The sequence below is a fragment of the Rhinoraja longicauda genome, chromosome 1, assembly GCF_053455715.1.
Source record: "Rhinoraja longicauda isolate Sanriku21f chromosome 1, sRhiLon1.1, whole genome shotgun sequence".
In the NCBI taxonomy this organism is placed as follows: domain Eukaryota; kingdom Metazoa; phylum Chordata; class Chondrichthyes; order Rajiformes; family Arhynchobatidae; genus Rhinoraja; species Rhinoraja longicauda.
Window position 1 is genome coordinate 98,045,263 of NC_135953.1, and position 21,674 is coordinate 98,066,936.

Below are 21,674 nucleotides of genomic sequence, written 5' to 3' on the forward strand. Positions count from 1 at the left end.
AAAAATTACACATGATAACAATCAAGCCATCCACAGTGTACAGGTACAGGTTAGAGGGAATAATGTTTGGTGCAAGATAAAAACCAATAAAGCACAGTTAAAGATAGTCCAAGGGTTTTCAATGAGGTAGATGGTAGGTCAGGACTGCTCTCTAGTTGGTGATAGGATCATTCAGTTGGCTGATAACGGCTTTATTCTCCCCGCCTACAATCAATCTGAAGAAGGGTCTCAACCCAATATGTCAGAACATTTAAAAGATATTTGGACAGGTGGATAGATGGAAAGGGTTTAGAGGGATATGGGCCAAATGCAGGCAAACGGGATGAGGCTGGGATGCCAACGATCAGCAGGAACATGTTGGGCCAAAGGGCCTGTTTTTGTGCTGTATGACTCTGTGACTATGGTGTTCTCAATCATAAAGTCACTCAACAAAGAAATGGGCCCTTCAACCCACCAATAGACAATAGACAATAGGTGCAGGAGTAGGCCATTCGGCCCTTCGAGCCAGCACCGCCATTCACTGTGATCATGGCTGATCATTCTCAATCAGTACCCCGTTCCTGCCTTCTCCGCATACCCTCTGACTCCACTATCCTTAAGAGCTCTATCTAGCTCTCTCTTGAATGCATTCAGAGACTTGGCCTCCACTGCCTTCTGAGGTAGTGAATTCCACAGATTTACAACTCTCTGACTGAAAAAGTTTTTCCTCATCTCCGTTCTAAATGGCCTACCCCTTATTCTTAAACTGTGGCCCCTGGTTCTGGACTCCCCCAACATTGGGAACATGTTTCCTGCCTCTAACGTGTCCAACCCCTTAATAGTCTTATATGTTTCGATAAAATCCCCTCTCATCCTTCTAAATTCCAGTGTATACAAGCCTGGCCACTCCAGTCTTTCAACATTTGACAGTCCCGCCATTCCGGGAATTAACCTAGTAAACCTACGCTGCACTCCCTCAATAGCAAGAATATCCTTCCACAAATTTGGAGACCAAATCTGCACACAGTACTCCAGGTGCGGTCTCACTAGGGCCCTGTACAACTGCAGAAGGACCTCTTTGCTCCTATACTCAACTCAGACATGCCAACCTTTCATGACTACACCAGCTTAAGGGAGGCATTGTGGCGTAGCGGTAGAGCTGCTGCCTCACAGTGCCAGAGACCCGCGTTCAATCCTGACCTTGGGTGCTGTCCGTGTGGAGTTTGCATGTCCTCCCTGCAACCACATGGGTTTCTTCCAGGTGCTCTGGTTTCCTCCTGCACTCCAAGGACTCGCAGATTTGTAGTTTAAATGGCTTCTGTAAATTGCCCCTAATGTGTAGGATATTAATGTGGTTCTAACATAGAACTAGTGAACGGGTGATAGCAGGAGGGCGTGGCTGAGGGGCCTGTTTTCACACTGTATCACTAAACTAAACTTAACGAAACAAATCTAAACTAAACTAAACTAGTCTATTTTGTCTGCATAAGGTCCACACTCTTCTATTCCTTGCCTACTTAAGTGTCTGCCTAAATGCCTTTTAAAAGTCATGATTGTATCTACTTCCATCTCCTCCTCTGGTAATGCATTTCAGATATCAACCACAGTGAGAGTTTCCATTATTCTCTGTTTATACATATCACGTGCAGTTCTGGTCGACCCATCACAGGAAGGATGTGCAGGCTTTGGAAAGGGTACAGGGGAGGTTTACCAGAACGATGCCCGGATTAGAGGGCAAAGGAGAGCGGTCTGGGTAACAGCACTAAATCCAGCTGTTTTAAACAAAGTAGATTAGTACAGCATCAACACATTGATAAAAGGACACAAAGTGCTGGAGCAACTCATCAGGTCAGGCAGCATCTGTGGAAAACATGGATAGATGATGTTTCGAGTCGAGACCCTTGTTCAGACTGATTGTAAGGGGGGGGGTGAAAGTTGTAAAAGGGGACAGACAGGCCAGACAAAGCGTGGCAGGAATAGATGAACACAGGTGAGGGGGTTGATAGGCAAGTGCCTGTCACAAAATACTAAAGAAGACACTAGAGTAACTCAGTGGGTCAGGCAGAATCTCTGGAGAACATGGATAGGTGACGATTCTGGTCGGGTCTCTCTTCACTCTGTGCTGATCATGATGCCAGGAACAACTCGGGAGACTAAGAAGGATGGGGGGAGGGACTCAAACACAGATAGCTAATAGGCAGTGTGTGATGCAGGAGGCAGAAAAGGGAAACACTCAGACCCAATATGTAGGAGAGAAAGAAGGGAAAAGAAATAAACTGAGAATAAGAAGTGATGGGTCCTTTAAATGTGTATATTTTAATGCTAGGAGCATTGTAAGAAAGGTGGATGAGCTTAGAGCCTGGATTGACATCTGGAAGTATGATGTTGTGGCGATCAGTGAAACATGGTTGCAGGAGGGTTGCGATTGGCAATTAAATATTCCAGGATTTCATTGTTTCAGATGTGATAGAATCGGAGGGGCAAGAGGTGGGGGTGTTGCATTGCTTGTCAGGGAGGATATCACAGCAGTGCTTTGGCAGGACAGACTAGAAGGCTCGATTAGGGAGGCTGTTTGGGTGGAACTCAGAAATGAGAACGGTTTAGCAACACTTATAGGGGTGTATTATAGACCGCCAAATAGGGAACGAGAATTAGAAGAGCAAATATGTAAGGAGATAGCAGATATTAGTAGTAAGCACAGAGTAGTGATTGTGGGTGATTTCAATTTTCCGTATATAGACTGGGAATCACATTCTGTTAAAGGGCTGGGTGGTTTGGAGTTTGTAAAATGTGTGCAGGATAGTTTTTTGCAGCAATACGTAGAGGTGCCTACCAGAGAAGGGGCAGTGTTGGACCTCCTGTTAGGAAATGAGATGGGTCAGGTGACGGAGGTATGTGTTGAGGAGCACTTTGGGTCTAGTGATCACAATGCCATTAGTTTCAATATCATTATGGAGAAGGTCAAATCTGGACCAAGGGTTGAGATTTTGGATTGGAGAAAGGCTAATTTTGAGGAGATGAGAAAGGATTTAAAAGGAGTGAAATGGAACTTTTTGTTTTATGAAAAGGATATAATAGAGAAATGGAGGATATTTAAAGGTGAAATTTTGAGAGTATAGTCTTTATGTCCCTGTTCGGTGGAAAGGAAAGAATAATAATTTGAAAGAGCCGTGGTTTTCCAGGGAAATTGGACACTTGGTTCGGAAAAAGAGGGAGATATACAATAAATATAAGCGGCAGGGAGTAAATGAGGTTCTTGAGGAATATAAAGAATGTAAAAGGAATCTTAAGAAGGAAATTAGAAAAGCGAAAAAAAGATATGAGGCTGCTTTGGCAAGTAATGTAAAAGTAAACCCCAAGGGGTTCTACAGATATGTCAATAGCAAAAGGATAGTGAGGGATAAAATTGGTCCATTAGAGAGTCAGAGTGGACAGCTATGTGCTGAGCCGGAAGAAATGGGGGAGATATTAAACAATTTCTTTTCTTCGGTATTCACCGAGGAGAAGGATATTGAATTATGTGAGGTAAGCGAAACAAGTAGAGTAGTGATGGAAATGATGAGGATTAAAGAAGAGGAGGTACGGACGCTTTTGAAAAATATAAAAGTGGATAAGTCTCCAGGTCCTGATAGGATATTCCCTAGGACATTGAGGGAAGTTAGTGCAGAAATAGCAGGGGCTATGACGGAAATATTTCAAACGTCATTAGAAACGGGGATGGTGCCGGAAGATTGGCGCATTGCGCATGTTGTGCCTTTGTTTAAAAAAGGTTCTAAAAGTAAACCTAGCAATTATAGACCTATTAGTTTGACGTCTGTGGTGGGAAAATTAATGGAAAAGATACTTAGGGATAATATATATAATTATTTGGACAAACAAGGCCTGATTAGAAACAGTCAACATGGATTTGTGCCTGGAAGGTCATGTTTGACTAATCTTCTTGAATTTTTTGAAGAGGTTACCAGGGAAATTGATAAGGGCAAGGCTGTGGATGTTGTCTATATGGACTTCAGTAAGGCATTTGACAAGGTTCCACATGGAAGGTTGATTAAGAAGGTTAAATCGTTGGGTATTAATAGTGAGGTTGCAAGATGGATTCAACAATGGCTGAATGGGAGATACCAGAGGGTAATGGTTGACAATTGTATGTCAGGTTGGAGGCCAGTGTCTAGTGGAGTGCCCCAGGGATCTGTGTTGGGTCCACTGTTGTTTGTCATTTACATTAATGATCTGGATGATGGTGTGGCAAATTGGATTAGTAAATATGCAGATGATACTAAGATAGGTGGTGTAGTTAGTAATGAAGTAGAGTTTCAAAGTCTACAGAGAGACTTGGGCCTTTTGGAAGGGTGGGCTGAAAGATGGCAGATGGAGTTTAATGCTGATAAGTGTGAGGTGCTGCATTTTGGTAGGACAAATCAAAATAGGACGTACAGGGTAAATGGTAGGGAATTGAGGAATGCAGTGGAACAGAGGGATCTGGGAATAACTGTGCATTGTTCCCTGAAGGTGGAATCTCATGTGGATAGGGTGGTGAAGAAGGCATTTGGTATGCTTGCCTTTATAAATCAGAGCATCGAGTATAGAAGTTGGGATGTGATGTTGAAATTGTACAGGGCATTGGTGAGGCCGAATCTGGAGTATGGTGTGCAGTTCTGGTCGCCAAATTATAGGAAAGATGTCGACAAAATGGAGAGGGTACAGAGGAGATTTACCAGAATGTTGCCTGGGTTTCAGCACTTAAGTTACAGAGAGAGGTTGAACAGGTTGGGTCTTTATTCTTTGGAGCGTAGAAGGTTGAGGGGGGACTTGATAGAGGTTTTAAAAATTTTGAGAGGGACGGACAGAGTTGACGTGGGTAGGCTTTTCCCTTTGAGTGTGGGGAAGATTCCAACAAGGGGACATAGCTTCAGAATTGAGGGACAAAAGTTTAGGGGTAACATGAGGGGTAACTTCTTTACTCAGAGGGTGGTGGCTGTATAGAATGGGCTTCCGGTGGAAGTGGTGGAGGCTGGCTCGATTTTATTATTTAAGAGTAAATTGGATAGGTATATGGATAAGAGGGGATTGGAGGGTTATGGTCTGAGTGCAGGTAGATGAGACCAGGTCAGAGAGAGTGGTCGGCGTGGACTGGTAGGGCCGAACGGGCCTGTTTCCGTGCTGTAGTTGTTATGTTATGTTATGTTATAAAAGGATCCCGACCTGAAACTTCACCTATCCACGGTGGCACAGTGGTGCGGTGGTAGTGTTGTTGCCTTACAGCGCTAAATTGGCTCTAGTTAGACTCAGGTTTGATCCTGACTACGGGTGTTGGCTGTACGGAGTTCGTATGTTCTCCCTGTGACCACGTGGGGTTTTTTTCCGGGTGCTCCAGTTTGCTCCCACACTCCAGACGTGCAGGTTTGTAGGTTAATTGGCTTCTGTAAAATTGTCCCTCGTGTTTAAGATAGAAATAGGATGTTTGGCGTGGGCACGGTGGGCCGAAGGGCCTGTTTCCACACTGCATCTCTGAACTAACCTAAACTAAAACCACTTCCATGCTGAGAGATCAGTTTTTAAATATGGAGACCTAACCTGTTGTAGTGTTGCTACATCTTGCCTGAACCAAATTCAAACCTAATCTGAATTTAAACACTAGGTTAATCATTTTTGTCTGAAGTTATTTTTTTCTGAAGTTCTGAACTAGAAAACCCCCTTTTTAAAAAAAAGAAAATGAATAGAAATACTGCCTCATGCTGTCAGAGACCCAGGTTTAATCCTGAGTTTGGGTGCTGTCTGTGTAGAGTGTTGTACGTTCTCTCTGTGACCGCATGGATTTCCTCCTGGTGCTCCGGTTTCCTCCCACATCCCAAAGACATGCGGGTTTGTAGGTTAATTGGCTTCTATAAATTGCTACTTGTGCGTAGGATAGTGCTAGTTTACAGGGTGATCGCTGATCGGCACAGACTTGGTGGGCTGAAGGGCCTGTTTCCACACTGTATCTCTAAAGTCTAAAGCTGTATCAAACTATCAAACCTGTACCTTTTCTTTTTCCAAACCCCAGCCTTATCTCCTGGTGGTTGCAGTGAATGAGTGTGTGGCCAGGGTGGTGTGGGTCTCTGATGATGCTGGCTGCCATCTTGAGGCAGCGCCTCCTGTAGATCCTTTCGATGGTGAGGAGGTCAGAACCCCTGATGGACTGGGCAGTGTTCACCACTTTCTGCAACCTCCTCCGCTCTTAAGTGTTTGAATTACCCAACCAGGCGTTGGTGCAACCTGTCCATGTGCATACCACCGTGCATCTGCAGAGCTTTGATGGAGTATTCGACAACAGGAGAATAAGTTTGGACTTTCCACAGCCAGTCTATGAATGAGTCTTATTGCAGAACGAGTCTATACCAATATTGATATCAATCCCATTTTCCCAGTCTCCTTGTAACTTGCTCCCTCTCACATTCCCTATCAATTCCCTGACATTATAAACAATAGACAGTAGGCCATTCGGCCCTTTGAGCCAGCACCGCCATTCAATGTGATCATGGCTGATCATTCTCAATCAGTACCCCGTTCCTGCCTTCTCCCCATACCCCCTGACTCCGCTATCTTTATGAGCTCTATCTAGCTCTCTCTTGAATGCGTTCAGAGAATTGGCCTCCACTGCCTTCTGAGGCAGAGAATTTCACAGATTCACAACTCCCTGACTGAAAAAGTTTTTCCCCATCTCCGTTCTAAATGGCCTACCCCTTATTCTTAAACTGTGGCCCTGCACACCAGGATTTGCCCATTTACCAATTAACCTACAAAACCGCATGACATTCAGATTTGGGAGGAAACCAGAGCACCCAGAGAAACTGATGTGGTCACACGTGTAAACTCCGCACAGACAGCACCCGAGGTCAGGTTCGAACCTGGGTCTCTGGGGTTGTAAGGCTCTGGCTCTGCCTGCTGAGCTATTGTGCCAACTGATAATTGCACATCAAATTTAGCAGTGGCAAGAGCCCCTGGGAGCCCTCAGCCAAGGAGACCACTGACTAGCCCTCTCCACTGAGCCCATCAGAGTTATCATGCTCCACTTGAAGCTCAGACCTAGAGGACAAAAGACTACACACAGGAGTCGAAAAAGCTCAAAGATGTGCCTTTAGACTTTAGACATTAGAGGTACAGTGCAGGAACAGGCCCTTTGACCCACTGAGTCCACGCCGACCAGCTATCAGCGTGTACACTAGCACTATCCTACACACTAGGGACAATTCACCATTTCTTTTTAACCAAAGCCAATTATCCTACAAACCCGCACTTCTTTCGAGTGTGGAAGGAATCCGGAGCACCTGAAGAAAACCCACATGGTCACAGGGAGAACGTACAAACTCCGTACAGACAGCACACGTGGTCTGGATTGAACCTGGGTCTCAGACGTTGTAAGGCAGCAGGTCTGCTACGTGACTGTACCGTCCAACCAATACTCATTGACATTGAAAGCAAATACCGCAGAAGAATTCAAATGATCTTGTGGCTGCGGTACCCACATGACGCCTACGATAACGCTATGATATAACCAGCTATTAGTAGCACTGGGTCTTCCACTCGTGAAGAGATTGAGGAGGTTGATGAAGAGAAGGAGATTGAGGTGGCACAGTGGCGCAGCGGTAGAGTTGCTGCCTTACAGCACCAGAGACCCAGGTTCAATCCTGACAACGGGTGCTCTCTGTCCAGAGTCTCCCTGTGACCCCGGGCGCTCCAGTTTCCTCCCATACTCCAAAGACGTGCAAGTTTGTAGGGTAATTGGTTTTGGTAAAATTGTAAATTGTCCCTCGTGTGCAGAATAGTGCTGGTGTACAGGGTGACCACTGGCCAGCACGGACTCGGTTGGCCAAAGGGCCTGTTTCCGTGCTGTATCTCTAGACTAAACTAAACTAAAGAGGATTGCTGGGACACATAGTCTTTAGTTATATTAATGCCTTGTGTTTTGTGAACATTTAATTTTCTTTTCATTTCCTTTCTTTTTTTCTTTGCTTATTTTCTTTAAGGTTTGTTTTATCAAATTTCCAAAGAACAGAAAGGTCGCACAGATTTTGGATATTCCTGTAAGTCTTATTCCCTCGCATTTTATTTTCCTTTGGTTTGCCTACTCTTGTGAGAGTGTTAGTCATTCCCTAGTGGGTGGGAAGGTGGTGGATGGAGTGATGAGAGGGGGGTGCAAAGGAGTCCCATTGAACATCACAGCTATTCAATTGTTAAAATGGTGGCCTGTGGAGTGGGAGACGAAATGGTGGGACATTTGACCGTCCTTTCAAAATGGAGGCAACAGCATCAGTTGCAATAAGGAAAGCATTGAGATCTCAGATCCAATTTTGATGCGCTTCATGAGAAAAGTTCATTAGGAGCAGAATTGGACAATTTGGCCCATCAAGTCTACCCCCCATTCGATCACGGCCAATTTATATTTCCTTGTCAACCCCATTCTCCTGCATTTTCCCTGATCTTTGACCTTTTACTCCCTTATTAATCAAGAACATTAATCTTTGCTTTAAAAATACCCATTGACCTGGCCTCCAGAGCTGTCTGTGGCAAAGAATTCCACGGATTCGCCACCCTCTGGCTAAAGAAATACCTTCTCATCTCCATTCTAAAGGTTCGTTCTTTTGTTCTGAGGCTGTGCCCTCTGACCCTAGACTCTCCCACTACTAGAAACATCCTTTCCACGTCCACTCTATCTAGGCCTTTCATTGCCCAGTAGGTTTCAGTAAGATCTCCCCCTCACCCTTCTAAAAGGATTCAACCTAATTCTAAGTTTAGTTTAGGTGGCTTAGTTTAGTTTACTGTCACATGTACCGAGGTACAGTGAAAAGCCTTTTGTTGCTTGCTATCAGGTTAGCAGAAAGAGTGTACATGGTTACAATCAAGCTGTCTGCAGTGTACAGATGCAGGATAAAGGGAATAATGTATAGTGCAAGATAGAGTCCAGTAAAGTCTGATTAAAGATAGTCTGAGGGTCTCCAATGAGATGGATATTAGGTCAGGACCACTCTCCGAATGTTGATAGGATGGTTCAGTTGCCTGATAACAGCTGGGAAGAAACTGTCCCTGAATCTGGAGGTGTGCATTTTCACACTTTTGTACCTCTTGCCTGATGGGAGAGGGGAGAAGAGGGAGTGACCGGGGTGAGACTCAACACTTAATGAGTTTTCCAATGAGAACTGATCAGCAATTTGCTACATTTCTCATCTCCCCTCATTTGCTTCTTTCTTTGCCTAGTCCATTCCTTAGTCCTTTTCTCCCAGTAGTTTTCCCATTTTCTATCTTCCTTTCCCAACAGCTATAGGATCTTGCAAGAATGCAAAACCATGGGGTTTAAGGCCAGTTGTTTCCACATCTGGCCCGATAGATTAGCTGGTGTGTGGAATATCTTAGTTCCTACAGCACCTCCTCATTCTGTCTATTTCAACAGGTTTAGTTTCCCAACAACTTTATTCCTTGGAGTGCAGGAGGATGAGGGGTGATCTTATAGAGATGTACAAAATTGTAAGAGGAATAGATCGGTAATCGCACAGTCTTTTGGCCAGAGTAAGAAAATCGAGAACCAAAGGACATAGGTTTAAGGTGAGGGGGGAAAGTTTGAATAGGAACCTGAGTGGTAACTTTCTCACACAATGGGTGGTAGGTGGATGGAATGAGCTGTCTGAGGAGGCAGTTGAGGCACGTATTATCACAACGTGGATACATGGTATCGGTATACATGGTACCTGCATGTGGATGCAGGTACATGGATAGGACAGGTTTAGAAGGATGAGGGCCAAACGCAGGCAGGTGGAACGAGTGTAGATGCAGAATGTTGGTCGGTGTGGGCAAGTTGGGCCAAAGGGATTGTTTCTACGCTGTATGACTCTCACAGCGTTAATGAGGTTAGGGGGCATCTAGAGGGTATGTGGAGAGAATTATACCCAAGGCTCAAACAAGGTGGCAGAGGCTACGAAATGGAGCCAGTCCTTTCAGTGTGGTTTGGAACCACTTCCACATGTAGAGAGGGAAAGTAACCTAGCCCTCTCTTCCCCTCCCTGACAGCCATTTCGCAGAACAGTTGTGGTTAAGATTTCCCTCCCTAAACTAGATGGAATTTTGTGGTAAAAGGACACAAAGTGCTGGAGTAACTCAGCGGGCTGGGCAACATCTCTGGAAAACATGGATAGGTGAAGTTTCAGGTCTGGACCCTTTTCCAGTCTGTTGTGCGGTGCTCCACTAACCATTACTAATGCAAGTTGTATTTAAAGTTCCGTAATGAAACAGGCCATTTGGCCCACTAGGTTAGTTCAGTTTAGGGATCCAACTCCGAAACTGGCCATTCAGCCCACCGAGTCCGCACCGACCAGCGATTCCCGCACACTAGCACTTTCCCACACACACTGGGGACAATTTATAATTTTTACCAAAGCCAATTAACCTACAAACCTGCACGTCTTTGGAATGTGGGAGGAAACCGGAGCACCCGGAGAAAACCCACGAGGTCATGGAGAGAATGTACAAACTCTGTACAGACAGCACCCATAGTTAGGATCAAACTTGGGTCTCTGGCGCTGTGAGGCAGCAACTTTACCGCTGCACCATCACTGAAGGTATGGGACAACTGTTATACTTGATGCACCACTGTACTGCACTCTATTTTAGATGCTGTGTAAGATACTAAGAGACATTTATGAAGCTCCGCATGTTCCCAACAGCTCTCACAAACCTCTATAGACACGCTGTAGAAGGCATATTATGGGGATGCATCACAGCATGCTGTGGGAACAGCTCCATTCAAGAGCGCAAGAAATTGCAGAGAATTGTGGACGCAGCCCAGACCATCACACAAACCAACCTCCCTTCCATTGACTCCATCTATACTTCACGCTGCCTCGGCAAGGTCAACATAATCAAGGACCAGTCTCACCCCGGCCACTCCCTCTTCTCCCCTCTCCCATCAGGCAAAAATGTCTTGTAACCTAACGATATGAACGTTGAATTTTCCAGTTATAGGTAACTGCAAACCCTCTCTCCCACTCCTCCTTCTTTCTGCACCCCACCTTTTCCAACCCTCTCCACTGTGCTCCACTGGACAAGCACCTATTTCTCCCCTCCCCTTCTACCTACATTCCTTCCTCTGACTTCACAATTTGCACCTCTTCAATCCTTTTGTCTCACTCCCTCTGTCTTTCCATTCTAACCTTTGTCCAACCATCTGCCTTTCACAAAAAAAACTCTCAGCTGAATCCATCAATCACGTGCCTGGCTTTGGCCTGCTCCTCCTCTCTTCCAGCTTTCTTCCCTGCCCCCTATACATTGTGTATGCAAGCGAAGAATCTCACTGCGCCTAGTCACATGTGACTACAAAGTATTCCTATTCCTATTCCTTCTACAGTCAGTCTGAAGAAGGTTCACAACCTGAAACATCGCCTGTCCATGTTCTCCAGAGATGCTTCCTGACCCACTGAGTTACTCCAGCACAATGTGTCTTTGTTTGACGTGTGTGTCAGGTCCCAGCGTTTGACAGCTCTGGGCCTATACTCGCTGGAGTTTAGAATGATGATGGGGGACCTCATTGAAATGCACCGAATGGTGAAAGGAATAGAGTGGATGTGGAGAGGACGTTCCCACCCCAGTGGGAGAGTCTAGGACCAGAGGGCTCAGCCTCAGAATAAAAGGACGTACCTTAAGAAAGGAGTTGAGGAGACATTTCTTTAGTCAGAGGGTGGTGAATCTGTGGAATACATTGTCACAGACGGCTGTGGAGACCATCTGGGTATTTTGAAGGTGGAGATGGACAGATTCTTGATTAAGTAGATCAACCATGATCACATTGAATGTGCAGGACAGCATTGAGGGGTCGAGTGGCCTACTCCTGCTCCTATTTCCTTGCGTAGGTCTAAAGGGAGGTTTATAGGTTCAAGGGTGTCAAAGGTTATGGGGAAAAGGCAGGAGAATGGGGTTGTGAAGGAAAGATAGATCAGCCATGTTTCAATGACAGAGTAGACTTGATGGGCCGAATAGCCTAATTCTGCTCCTCTGACATGTGAGCTTATTAACTTGTTCCCGTTGGTGGGCCACGTTTGACTGGGGTTTGATGGTTCCAACTCCCTTTGTTCTCCTCCCCCTCGCAGCGGCGCCGAGCTCCGATGACGTTGCCCTGTACGTAGCGGTGGTGGTGGCTGTGATCGTGTGCCTGGCCATCTTGTTGGTCGTGATCATGTTCGTTTACCGCAAGAACCACCACAACTTCAGCTCGGACATCAGGGACTCCGCGGCCCTCAACAGCGCCTTCCAGCCGGTGAGCGTGAAGACATCTCGACCAGGTCAGTAGGTCCGACCGAGCTCCTCCTACCTGCCAACACTTTGACCTAACATCGTGCCGCAATACTCCTTACCTGTTCCAACGTTGAACCTCAATGTTACTTGAATGTCACATAGAAACATAGAAAACAGGCGCAGGAGTAGGCCTTTCGGCCCTTCGAGCCAGTACCGCCATTCAATATGACCATTGCTGATCATCCAAAATCTTACCCCGTTCCTATTTTCTCCCTCTATCCCTTGATTCCGTTAGCCCTAAGAGCTTTATTTACTCTCTCTTGAATACATCATATACCAAGGTACAGCAAACTGTATTTTTGCACACAGTTTAGTTCAAGTATTACTATACGTAAGCACATCTTAGATACAGTACAATGTCATAGAGTCATACAGTGTGCAAACAGGCTCTTCGGCCCAACTTGCCCACACTGAGCAATGTCCCATCTACACGAGTCCCATCTGCCTGTGTTGTGGACCATATCCCTCTAAACCTATCCTGTCCATGTACCTGTCCAAATGTTTCTTAAACGTTGCAATTATCTCTGCCTCAATTACCTCCTCCGACAACTCATTCCATACACGCACCACCCTTTGCGTGAAAAAATTACCCCTCAGGTTTTTATTAAATCCTTCCCCCCTCACCTTAAACCTATGTCCTCCGGTCCACGATTCCCCTATTTTGGGCAAAGGACTGTGTGTTTATCCGATCTATTCCTCTCATGGTTTTGTACACCTCACCCTCCTGTGCTCCAAGGACTAGCCTGCTCAACCTCTCCCTATAGCTCAGGCCCACGAGTCATGGCAATATCCTAGTAAATCTTTTCTGCACCCTTTCCAGCTTAACACCATCTTTCCTACAACATAGTCCAAAACCGAATACAATATAGTAAAGAAATAGTACACTGAGACAGTATACAAGGGTCTTTAGACATTATTTTAGTCTTTAGAGATACAGTGTGGAATCCGACCCTTCGGCCCACCAAGTTTGCACTGACCAGATCACCCCATACACTAACACTATCCTACACACAAGGCGAACAATTTTTACCGAAGCCAAATTAACCGACAAATCTTTGGAGAGTGGGAGGAAACCGGAGCACTTGGGGAAAACCCACACGGTCACAGGGAGAACATACAAACTCCATAGTCAGGATCGAACCCGGGTCTCTGGTGCTGTAAGGCAGCAACTCTACCACTGCGCCACCATGCCGCCTTACTGTCCTCTGTCTTCTCTCCATGCAGATAACCACCTCCTGGCCGTGCAGCCTGATCTGACGGCAGCCGCCGCCAGGTATCGAGGTCCCATGTATGCGCTGCGCGATATCTCCGACAAGATCCCCATGACCAACTCTCCGCTCCTCGACCCGCTGCCCAGCCTCAAGATCAAGGTATTGAACTCGTCGTGCAGCGTCACACCTCAGGGCGGGTCGGCGGATCTGGCGTCAAAGCTCTCGCCGCAACTCACCGAGTCGCTTCTCGACAACGAAGCCCACAACCTCAAGAACCAAAGCCCAACACCACAACTGGAGCCATCGTGCAGTGCCCTTGGGAGCTTCAACATCCTGGGGGGGCATCTCTCCATCCTCAACTCAGGTAGGACTCCATTTGGCTGTCGGTTAGGGTAACGTCCAACCACATCATTGTAGTCCAGCCGCTGTTTAATCTTGAAAATAGACACAGTCCTGAAGTAACTCAGCGGATCAGGCAGCAAAGAAATATGGAAACATAGAAAATAGGTGCAGGAGTAGGCCCTTCGGCCCTTCGAACCAGCACCGCCATTCAATGTGATCATGGCTGATTATCCAAAATCAGTGCCCCGTTCCTGCTTTTTCCCATATGCCTTGATTCCGTTAGCCCTAAGAGCTATATCTAACTCTGGAGCAAAGGAATAGGTGACGGTTCGGGACGAGACCCTTCTTTAGACACAGTCTCTTAAATATCCTTTGAACCCTCTCCAACACCAGTACATCCTTCCTCAGACATGGGGCCCAAAACTGCTCACAAATCTCCAAATGCAGACTGACCAGTGCCTTATAAAGCATTATGAAGCCTCACCCATGAGTAAAAAGCCTATCTCATCTTGGAAGAAGGGATCTAACCCAAAATGTCACCTATTCTTTTTCTCCAGAGCTGCTGCAGACACAGTCTGAAGAAGGGTCTCGACCAAAAACGTCACCTATTCCTTTTCTCCAGAGATGCTGCCTAACCCACTGAGTTACTCCAGCACTTTGTGCCTATCTTCGGTATAAACCAGCATCTGCAGTTCCTTCCTACACTATTTAATTTTGTTTAGAAAGGAACTGCAGGTTCTGATTTATATTGCGGATAGACACAAAATGTTGGAGTAACTCAATGGGCTAGGCAGCACCAATGGAGAAAAGGAATAGGTGATGTTTTGGGTCAGAACCCTTCTTCAGAGATCAGATAGCCCTTTTACACAAAGGGTGGTAAGGTGCTGGGCAAACCACATTTGGAATATTGTGAGCAGTTTTGGACCCCATACCTGAGGAATGATATGTTGGCATTGGAGAGGATCCAGAGGAGGTTTACAGGAATGATCGCAGGAATGAGTGGGCTAACGTATAATGAACTTTTGACAGCACCTGGCCTGTACTCGCTAGAGTTTAGAAGGATGAGGGGGGACCTCATTGAAACTTACCAAATAGTGAAAGGCGTGGATAGACGGGATGTGGAAAATATAAACATAGAAACATAGAAAAATACGTGCAGGAGGCCATTCGGCCCTTTGAGCCAGCACCGCCATTCAATATGATCATGGCTGATCATCTAAAATCAGTACCCCGTTCCTGCTTTTTCCCCATATCCCTTGATTCCATTAGCCCCAAGAGCTAAATCTAACTCTCTCTTGAAAACGTCCAGTGAATTGGCCTCCACTGCCTTCTGTGGCAGAGAATTCCACAGATTCACAACTTTCTGGGTGAAAAAGTTTTTCCTCATCTCAGTGGAAATGAGGTCCTATTTGCCCACATTTGGCCCATATCCCTCTAAACCTTTGCAATCCATGTCTAAATGTTTTCTTCAAATGTTATTATAATAACTGCCTCAACTACCTCCTCTGGCAGCTCATTGCATATGCCCACCACTCTGTGTGTGATAAAGTTTCCCCTCAGGTTCCTATTAAATGTCTCCCCTCTCAACTTAAACCTATGTCCTCTGGTTCTTTATTCCCTTACCCTGGGTAAAAGACTGTTCTTTACCCGATCTATTCCCCTCATTTTATACACCTCTATAAGATGACAGGAATGGATAGAGTATTCGAGGTCAAAGTCTTTTGCACAGAATTCCATCTCTGATCTTGCCTTGTCCTGTTGTTCCGTTGATTCCAGGTGTAAGCTTGTTGGTGCCAGCAGGGGCGATACCCCCAGGAAGAGCCTATGAAGTGTATGTGACTGTCCATCGAAGAGATCACATGAGGTACATCTATTTCTTTTTATCCTTAACAAGATGCTTTTATTGCATAATCACAATTTACAAACCACTGCAAAGATCCAAACTGCCCCACAGTTTACAAACATCTGCTGTCAGTTTATATCGTTATCGCCCTGTCCATGACATACTTGACCCCCTGCGGCGATCAGCGTCCATGGAAGGCCTCCAAAGTCCCCGTTGACACCACGTGTTCTCTCCAGGGACATACGGGCATCGATGTAGGCCCGGAGGAGGGGCAGGCAGTCGACTCGGGAAGAACCCTCAACTGCCCGCTGCCCAGACCCGTGAACGGCCATCTTGGCCAGGCCCACAAGCAATCTGACAGGGAACCCCCCACCCTGCACTGACCGACCCTCCCCCCTCCCAAAGGTTGGGAACCTGGGGCTGGAGGAGCAGTCACTCAATCAGGGGTTTCAGACTCTCAAGGGACACATCTACCATAAGTCTACTGAGAACATGCAAACTCCATACAGACAGCACCCGTAATCAGAATCGAACCTGAGTCTTTGGCTTTGTAAAGCAGCAACTCGACCACTGAACCATTTTTTTACACTATATTGTTCGTATATTTTTATATATTGCACTTTTTAGTTGTTTATTATGCAATCTACAGAGTACTATGTTTGCTTATCTATTGTGCTGCAGCAAGTAAGAATGAGTTTATTTTAGTCCATTGTCACGTGCACAGAGGTACAGTGAAAACTTTTGTTGCGTGCTATCTAGTCATCAGAAAGACTGTACATCATTATAATCGAGCCATTCGCAGTGTACAAATACATGATAGAGTGAATGACGTTAAGTGCAAGATAAAGTCCAGTAATGTCTGATTAAAGATAGTCTGAGGGTCTCCATTGAGGCAGATAGTCCAAAGACGTACAGGTTTGTAGATTAATTGCCTTCGGTAAAATTCAGTGATCGTTGGTTGCTGCAGACTTGGTGGATCGAAAGGCCAGTTCAGGTGCTGTATCTATAATGTCCAAAGATGACATTTCGGGTCAGGACCCTTCTTTAGACTGATAAGTGATAGGTGGATAGAGGATCGCTAGTCGGCATGGACTCGGTGGGTCATTGAGCCTGATTCCGCGCTGCATCCCTAAAGTACAAAGTAGCTCAGGACCACTCTCTAGTTGTTGATAGGACAGTTCAGTTGCCTGATATCAGCTGGGAAGAAACTGTCCCTGAATCTGGAGGTGTGCGTTTTCACACTTCTGTACCTCTTGCCTGATGGGAGAGGGGAGAATAGGGAGTGACCGGGGTGAGACTCATCTTTGATTATGCTGGTTGACCATTTCGGGACCGATGACAATAAAACTCTCTCGACACTTGTTCTGCGGTCTACCTAGGCTGCCTCTAGAGGGGAGCCAGACGCTGCTGAGTCCAATAGTCAGCTGTGGACCGCCCGGTGCCTTGCTGACCAGACCCGTGGTACTGACCATCCACCACTGCGCTGAACCCAACATGGAGGACTGGATCCTTCAACTCAAGAGCATGTCTGCTGAAGGAACTTGGGAGGTGAGAAGCCCATTAACATCCGGCCGCATAAAGCTAATGTTTCGGTAAGGCCATTTTCCATAAGGCGGCACAGTGGCGCAGCGGTAGAGCTGCTGCCTTACAGCACCAGAGAGCCGGGCCTCATCCTGACTACGGGTGCTGCCTGTACGGAGTTTGTACATTCTCCCTGTGACCGCGTGGGTTCTCTCTGGATGCCCCGGTTTTCTCCCACACTCCCAAGACGTGCAGGTTTGGAGGTTAATTGATTTCGGTAAAATTGTAAATTGCCCCTCGTGTGTAGGATAGTGCTAGTATACGGGGTGATCGCTGGTCGGCATGGAATCACTGGGCCGAAGGGCCTGTTTTCATGCTGTATTTTTAATGTAATGCAAAGTAATATAATGGAATGTAATCTAATCTAATCAAATCTAAAATTGAAGCCATAAGACCTAGGAGCAGAATTAGGCCATTCGGCCCATCACGTCTACTCCGCAATTCAATCATCGCTAATCTATCTTTCCCTCTCAACCCCATTCTCCTGCCTTCTCCCTATAATCCCTAACACCTGTATTAATCAAGAATCTGTTAATCACCTTAAACATATCCATTGACTTGGCCTCCACAGCCGTCTGTGTCAATGAATTCCACAGATTCACCACCCTCTGACTAAAGAAATGTTTTCGTCATCCCCTTTCTGAAGATATGTCCTTTTATTCTGAGGCTATGGCCTCTATTCCTAGACTCTCCCACTTGTGGAAACATCCTCTCCACATCCGCTCTAACCTTTCACCATTCAGTAAGTTTCAATGAGGTCCTCCCTCATCCTTCTAAACTCCAGCGAGTATAGGCCCAGTGCCGTCAAAAGCTAGTCCTACGTTAACCCTGCAATCTTCCTCCACAGGATGTGGTGGTGCTGGGAGCCGAGTCCATCACCACCCCGTGTTACGTCCAACTGGACCCTCACGCCTGCCATGTGGTGACGGAGCACCTGGGAACCTACTGTCTGGTGGGGCAATCGGTCAATAAGTCAGCAAGCAGGCGGCTGAAGCTGGCCATATTCGCACCGGCCGTCTGTGCCTCGTTGGAATATACCATCAGAGTCTACTGTCTCCAGGACACACAGGATGGCCTGAAGGTACTTTACGGGGGATAAAACAAAAGGAACAAATTGCTCCAGTAACTCAGCGGGTCAGGTAGCTTAATATAAGAAAATAACTGCAGATGCTGGTACAAATCGAAGGTGTTTATTCACAAAATGCTGGAGTAACTCAGCAGGTCAGGCAGCATCTCGGGAGAGAAGGAATGGGTGACGTTTCGGGTCGAGACCCTTCGTCAGGTAGCTTCTCTGGAGAACATCAGAGTCTTACAGCGTGGAAACGGGCCCTTCGGCCCAACTTGGCAACATCGGCCAACATGTCCCATCTACACTAGTCCCAGCTGACTGCGTTTGGCCTATATCCCTCTAAACCTGTCCTATCCATGTAAAAATTGTAAAGTTGATAGGCTTAGTTTAATTTAGTTTAGTTTAGTTTATTGTCACGTGAACCATGATTTTGCAGCTATTCGTTAGCGGAGTGTTATCCAGTCAGCGGGAAAACTATACATGATTACAATTGAGCCGTCCACAGTGTACAGATACAGGACAAAGGGAATAACATACAGTGCAAGAGAAAGTCCAGTAAAGTCTGATTAAAGATATTCCGAGGGTCTCCAATGAGGTAGATGGGAGGTCAGGGCCGTTCTCTAATTGGTGATAGGATGGTTCAGTTGCCTGAAAACAGCTGGGAAGAAACGGTCCCTGAATCTGGAGGAGTGCGTTTTCACACTTCTGTAACTCCTGCCTGCCTGATGGGAGAGGGGAGAAGAGGGAGTGACTGGGTTGAGATTCCTTCTTGATATTGCTGATGGCCATGCCGAGACAGGGTGACTGTAGATAGAGTCAATAGGAGGGAGGTTTGTTTGTGTGATCTGTAGGAAGGAACTGCAGATGATGGTTTAAACCAAAAATAGACACAAAAACCTGGAGTAACTAAAGGGGCCGGACAGCATCCCTGGAAAAAAGGAACAGGTGACATTTCGGGTCGAGACCCTTCCTCAGACTCTGTGTAGGTGTGATGGGCTGGGTTACATCCACAATTCTCTGCAATTTGCGGTATTGGATGGAGCAGTTCCCATGCCACCGATGCTTTGGGTCGAGACCTTTCTTCGGACATCTTAGTGGGTGGGAGGGGGAGAAATCTGGAAGAAATAGATGTGGCACGGTGGTATAGCGGAAGAGTTGTTCCCTTACAGTGCCAGAGACCCAGATTGGATCCTGACCTCGGTGGCTGTCTGTACAGACTTTGTGCGTTCTCTCTGTGACAGCATGGGTTTTCTCCGGTTCCCTCCCATGTTCCAAAGACGTTCGGGTTTGTAAGTTACTTAGCTTCTGTAAATTGTCCCAAATGTGTCAGATAGAACTTGTGTATGGGTGATTGTTGGAGTGCTGTAGTAACCCAGTGGCTCAGGCAGCATCTCTGAAGTAAAAGGATAGGTGATGTTTCGGGTCGGAAACTTTCCTCTGACTGAAAGTAGAGGAGAGGGAAGTGGAGGTAGGAAAAAAGGAGTTTGGAGTTTGAAGGAGACTGCCGTCAGACTGAAGAAGGGTCTCGACCCAAAACATCATCCATCCATGTTCTCCACAGATGTGGCGTGACCCGCTGAGTTACTCCAGCACGTTGTATCTTCTTGTGTAAACCAGCATCTGCTGTTCCTTGTTTCTACTACTTGTAGTCATTCGATCCTGATCTCTGTTCACAGGAAGTAATTCAGCTGGAGAGACAGATGGGAGGACAACTTGTGGATGAACCAAAGACCCTTCTATTTAAGGACAGTACCTACAATCTGCGTTTGTCCATCCATGACATCCCCCACTCTCTCTGGAGAAGCAAACTACTCACGAAGTACCAGGTAGGAATTAACTCTGACTTTGAGGTGAATTCTGTTGAGGAGGGGAGGATGTATAAAGAGCCATAGGCCCTTCGGTCCAACTTGTCCGTGATTTCCCATCTAAGCTAGTTGGGTGCAGTGGAGTAACCACTATGATCTCCACCATCCTTAGTCATTCAAGAAGACACCTGGGCAGGTACATGGATAGGGTAGGTTTTTAGGGAAATGGGCCAAAGGCAAGGAGGTGGGACTAGTGTAGATGCTCATGTTGTTCGGCGTGGGCATGTTGGGCCAAAGGGCCTGTTTCCATGCTGTATGAGTCTATGACTAACATCTAGCAAGCTTCTCGATCTCCTTCTGTGGCACAGTGGTGCATCTGGTAGAGCCGCTGCCTCACAGCCCCTGCGACCCAGGTGCCACCTTGACCTCAAGTGCTGAGTGTGTGGAGTTTGCACGTTCTCCCTGTGGTTTCTCCCAGGTGCTCCAGTTTCCTCCCACATCCAAAAAATATTGGATTTGATAGACCACTGGAATTTGTCTCCAGTGTTTCAGTGATTGGTAGAATCTGATAGATGGGAATGTGGGGAGAATGAAATGGGATTAATAAGGATAAATGGGTAGTTGATGGACATCAGTTCATAAATTCAAAAGTTATGGGAGCAGAATTAGGCCATTCGGCCCATCGTCTATGGCCATTCAATCATGGCTGATCTATTTTTCCCTCTCAACCCAGTATCCTGCCTTCTCCCCATAACCCCTGACAAAATAATGGGCATAGGTAGTAGGGTAGTCAGTCAAAAAATGTATCCAAGAGTTAAAATACCAAAGACTAAACAGCATGGAGTCAGTGGGCCGAAGGGCCTGTTTCATGCTGTATCTTTCTGACTTATCACGTCAATCCACCAAAATCATGGATCCTTCCATTGGTGGCTTAATGGAATGAGCAGGCAGAATGGAATTGGCACTAAGAAAGGGTCCTGGACCAATGTCTGGGTACTGCTAGCTTTAAGGTGATAGGGCAAAGTTTAAAGAAGATGTACAGAGCAGGTTGTTTTACACAGAGGATGGTGGGTGGCGGGAACGTGCTGCCATGGGTGGTGTTGGAGGCAGGAGTGATAGTGGCGTATAAGAGGCGTTAAGTTACGCACTTTGATATGCAGGGAATAGAGGGATATGGATCATGTGCAGGTAGATAATGGCATCATATTTGGCCTGTTTCTGTGCTATATTGTTAGGATGCCTCTCATCATCTAATATGCTTCTATCAGGTCTCCCCTCAACACCCAGAGTTCAAATGAAAGCGAATGAATTAGAACATTTATTCATTTAGATTTTGTCTGCGCATAACAAAATGGCAGGTTAAACTCTGCCTGCACCTGATCCCGACCCTTCCTTTCCCTGCATATCCATGTGCCCATCTAAAACTCTTTTAAACACCACTATCGTATTTGGCTCCACCACCACCCCTGGCAGTACATCCAAGATCAAGATTCAAGATTCAAGATAGCTTTATTTGTCATCCACGT

The 21,674-nt window shown here is 46.2% G+C and overlaps 1 protein-coding gene across 4 annotated transcripts in view; it reads left to right on the plus strand.

Annotated features, from left to right (window-relative positions):
- Positions 1-21,674, plus strand: part of LOC144595568 (netrin receptor UNC5C-like) — a 240,377-nt gene that overhangs the window by 208,628 nt on the left and 10,075 nt on the right. For 2 of the 4 annotated variants that reach the window (XM_078403130.1, XM_078403145.1), the window contains 7 exons: positions 7,986-8,042; positions 12,093-12,284; positions 13,522-13,872; positions 15,627-15,714; positions 17,073-17,241; positions 18,122-18,355; positions 20,020-20,169. In XM_078403130.1, the coding sequence (XP_078259256.1) occupies positions 7,986-8,042; positions 12,093-12,284; positions 13,522-13,872; positions 15,627-15,714; positions 17,073-17,241; positions 18,122-18,355; positions 20,020-20,169 (1,241 nt within the window). The remainder of the gene's footprint in view (positions 1-7,985; positions 8,043-12,092; positions 12,285-13,521; positions 13,873-15,626; positions 15,715-17,072; positions 17,242-18,121; positions 18,356-20,019; positions 20,170-21,674) is intronic. The other 2 variants (XM_078403137.1, XM_078403153.1) reach the window with 1 other exon arrangement.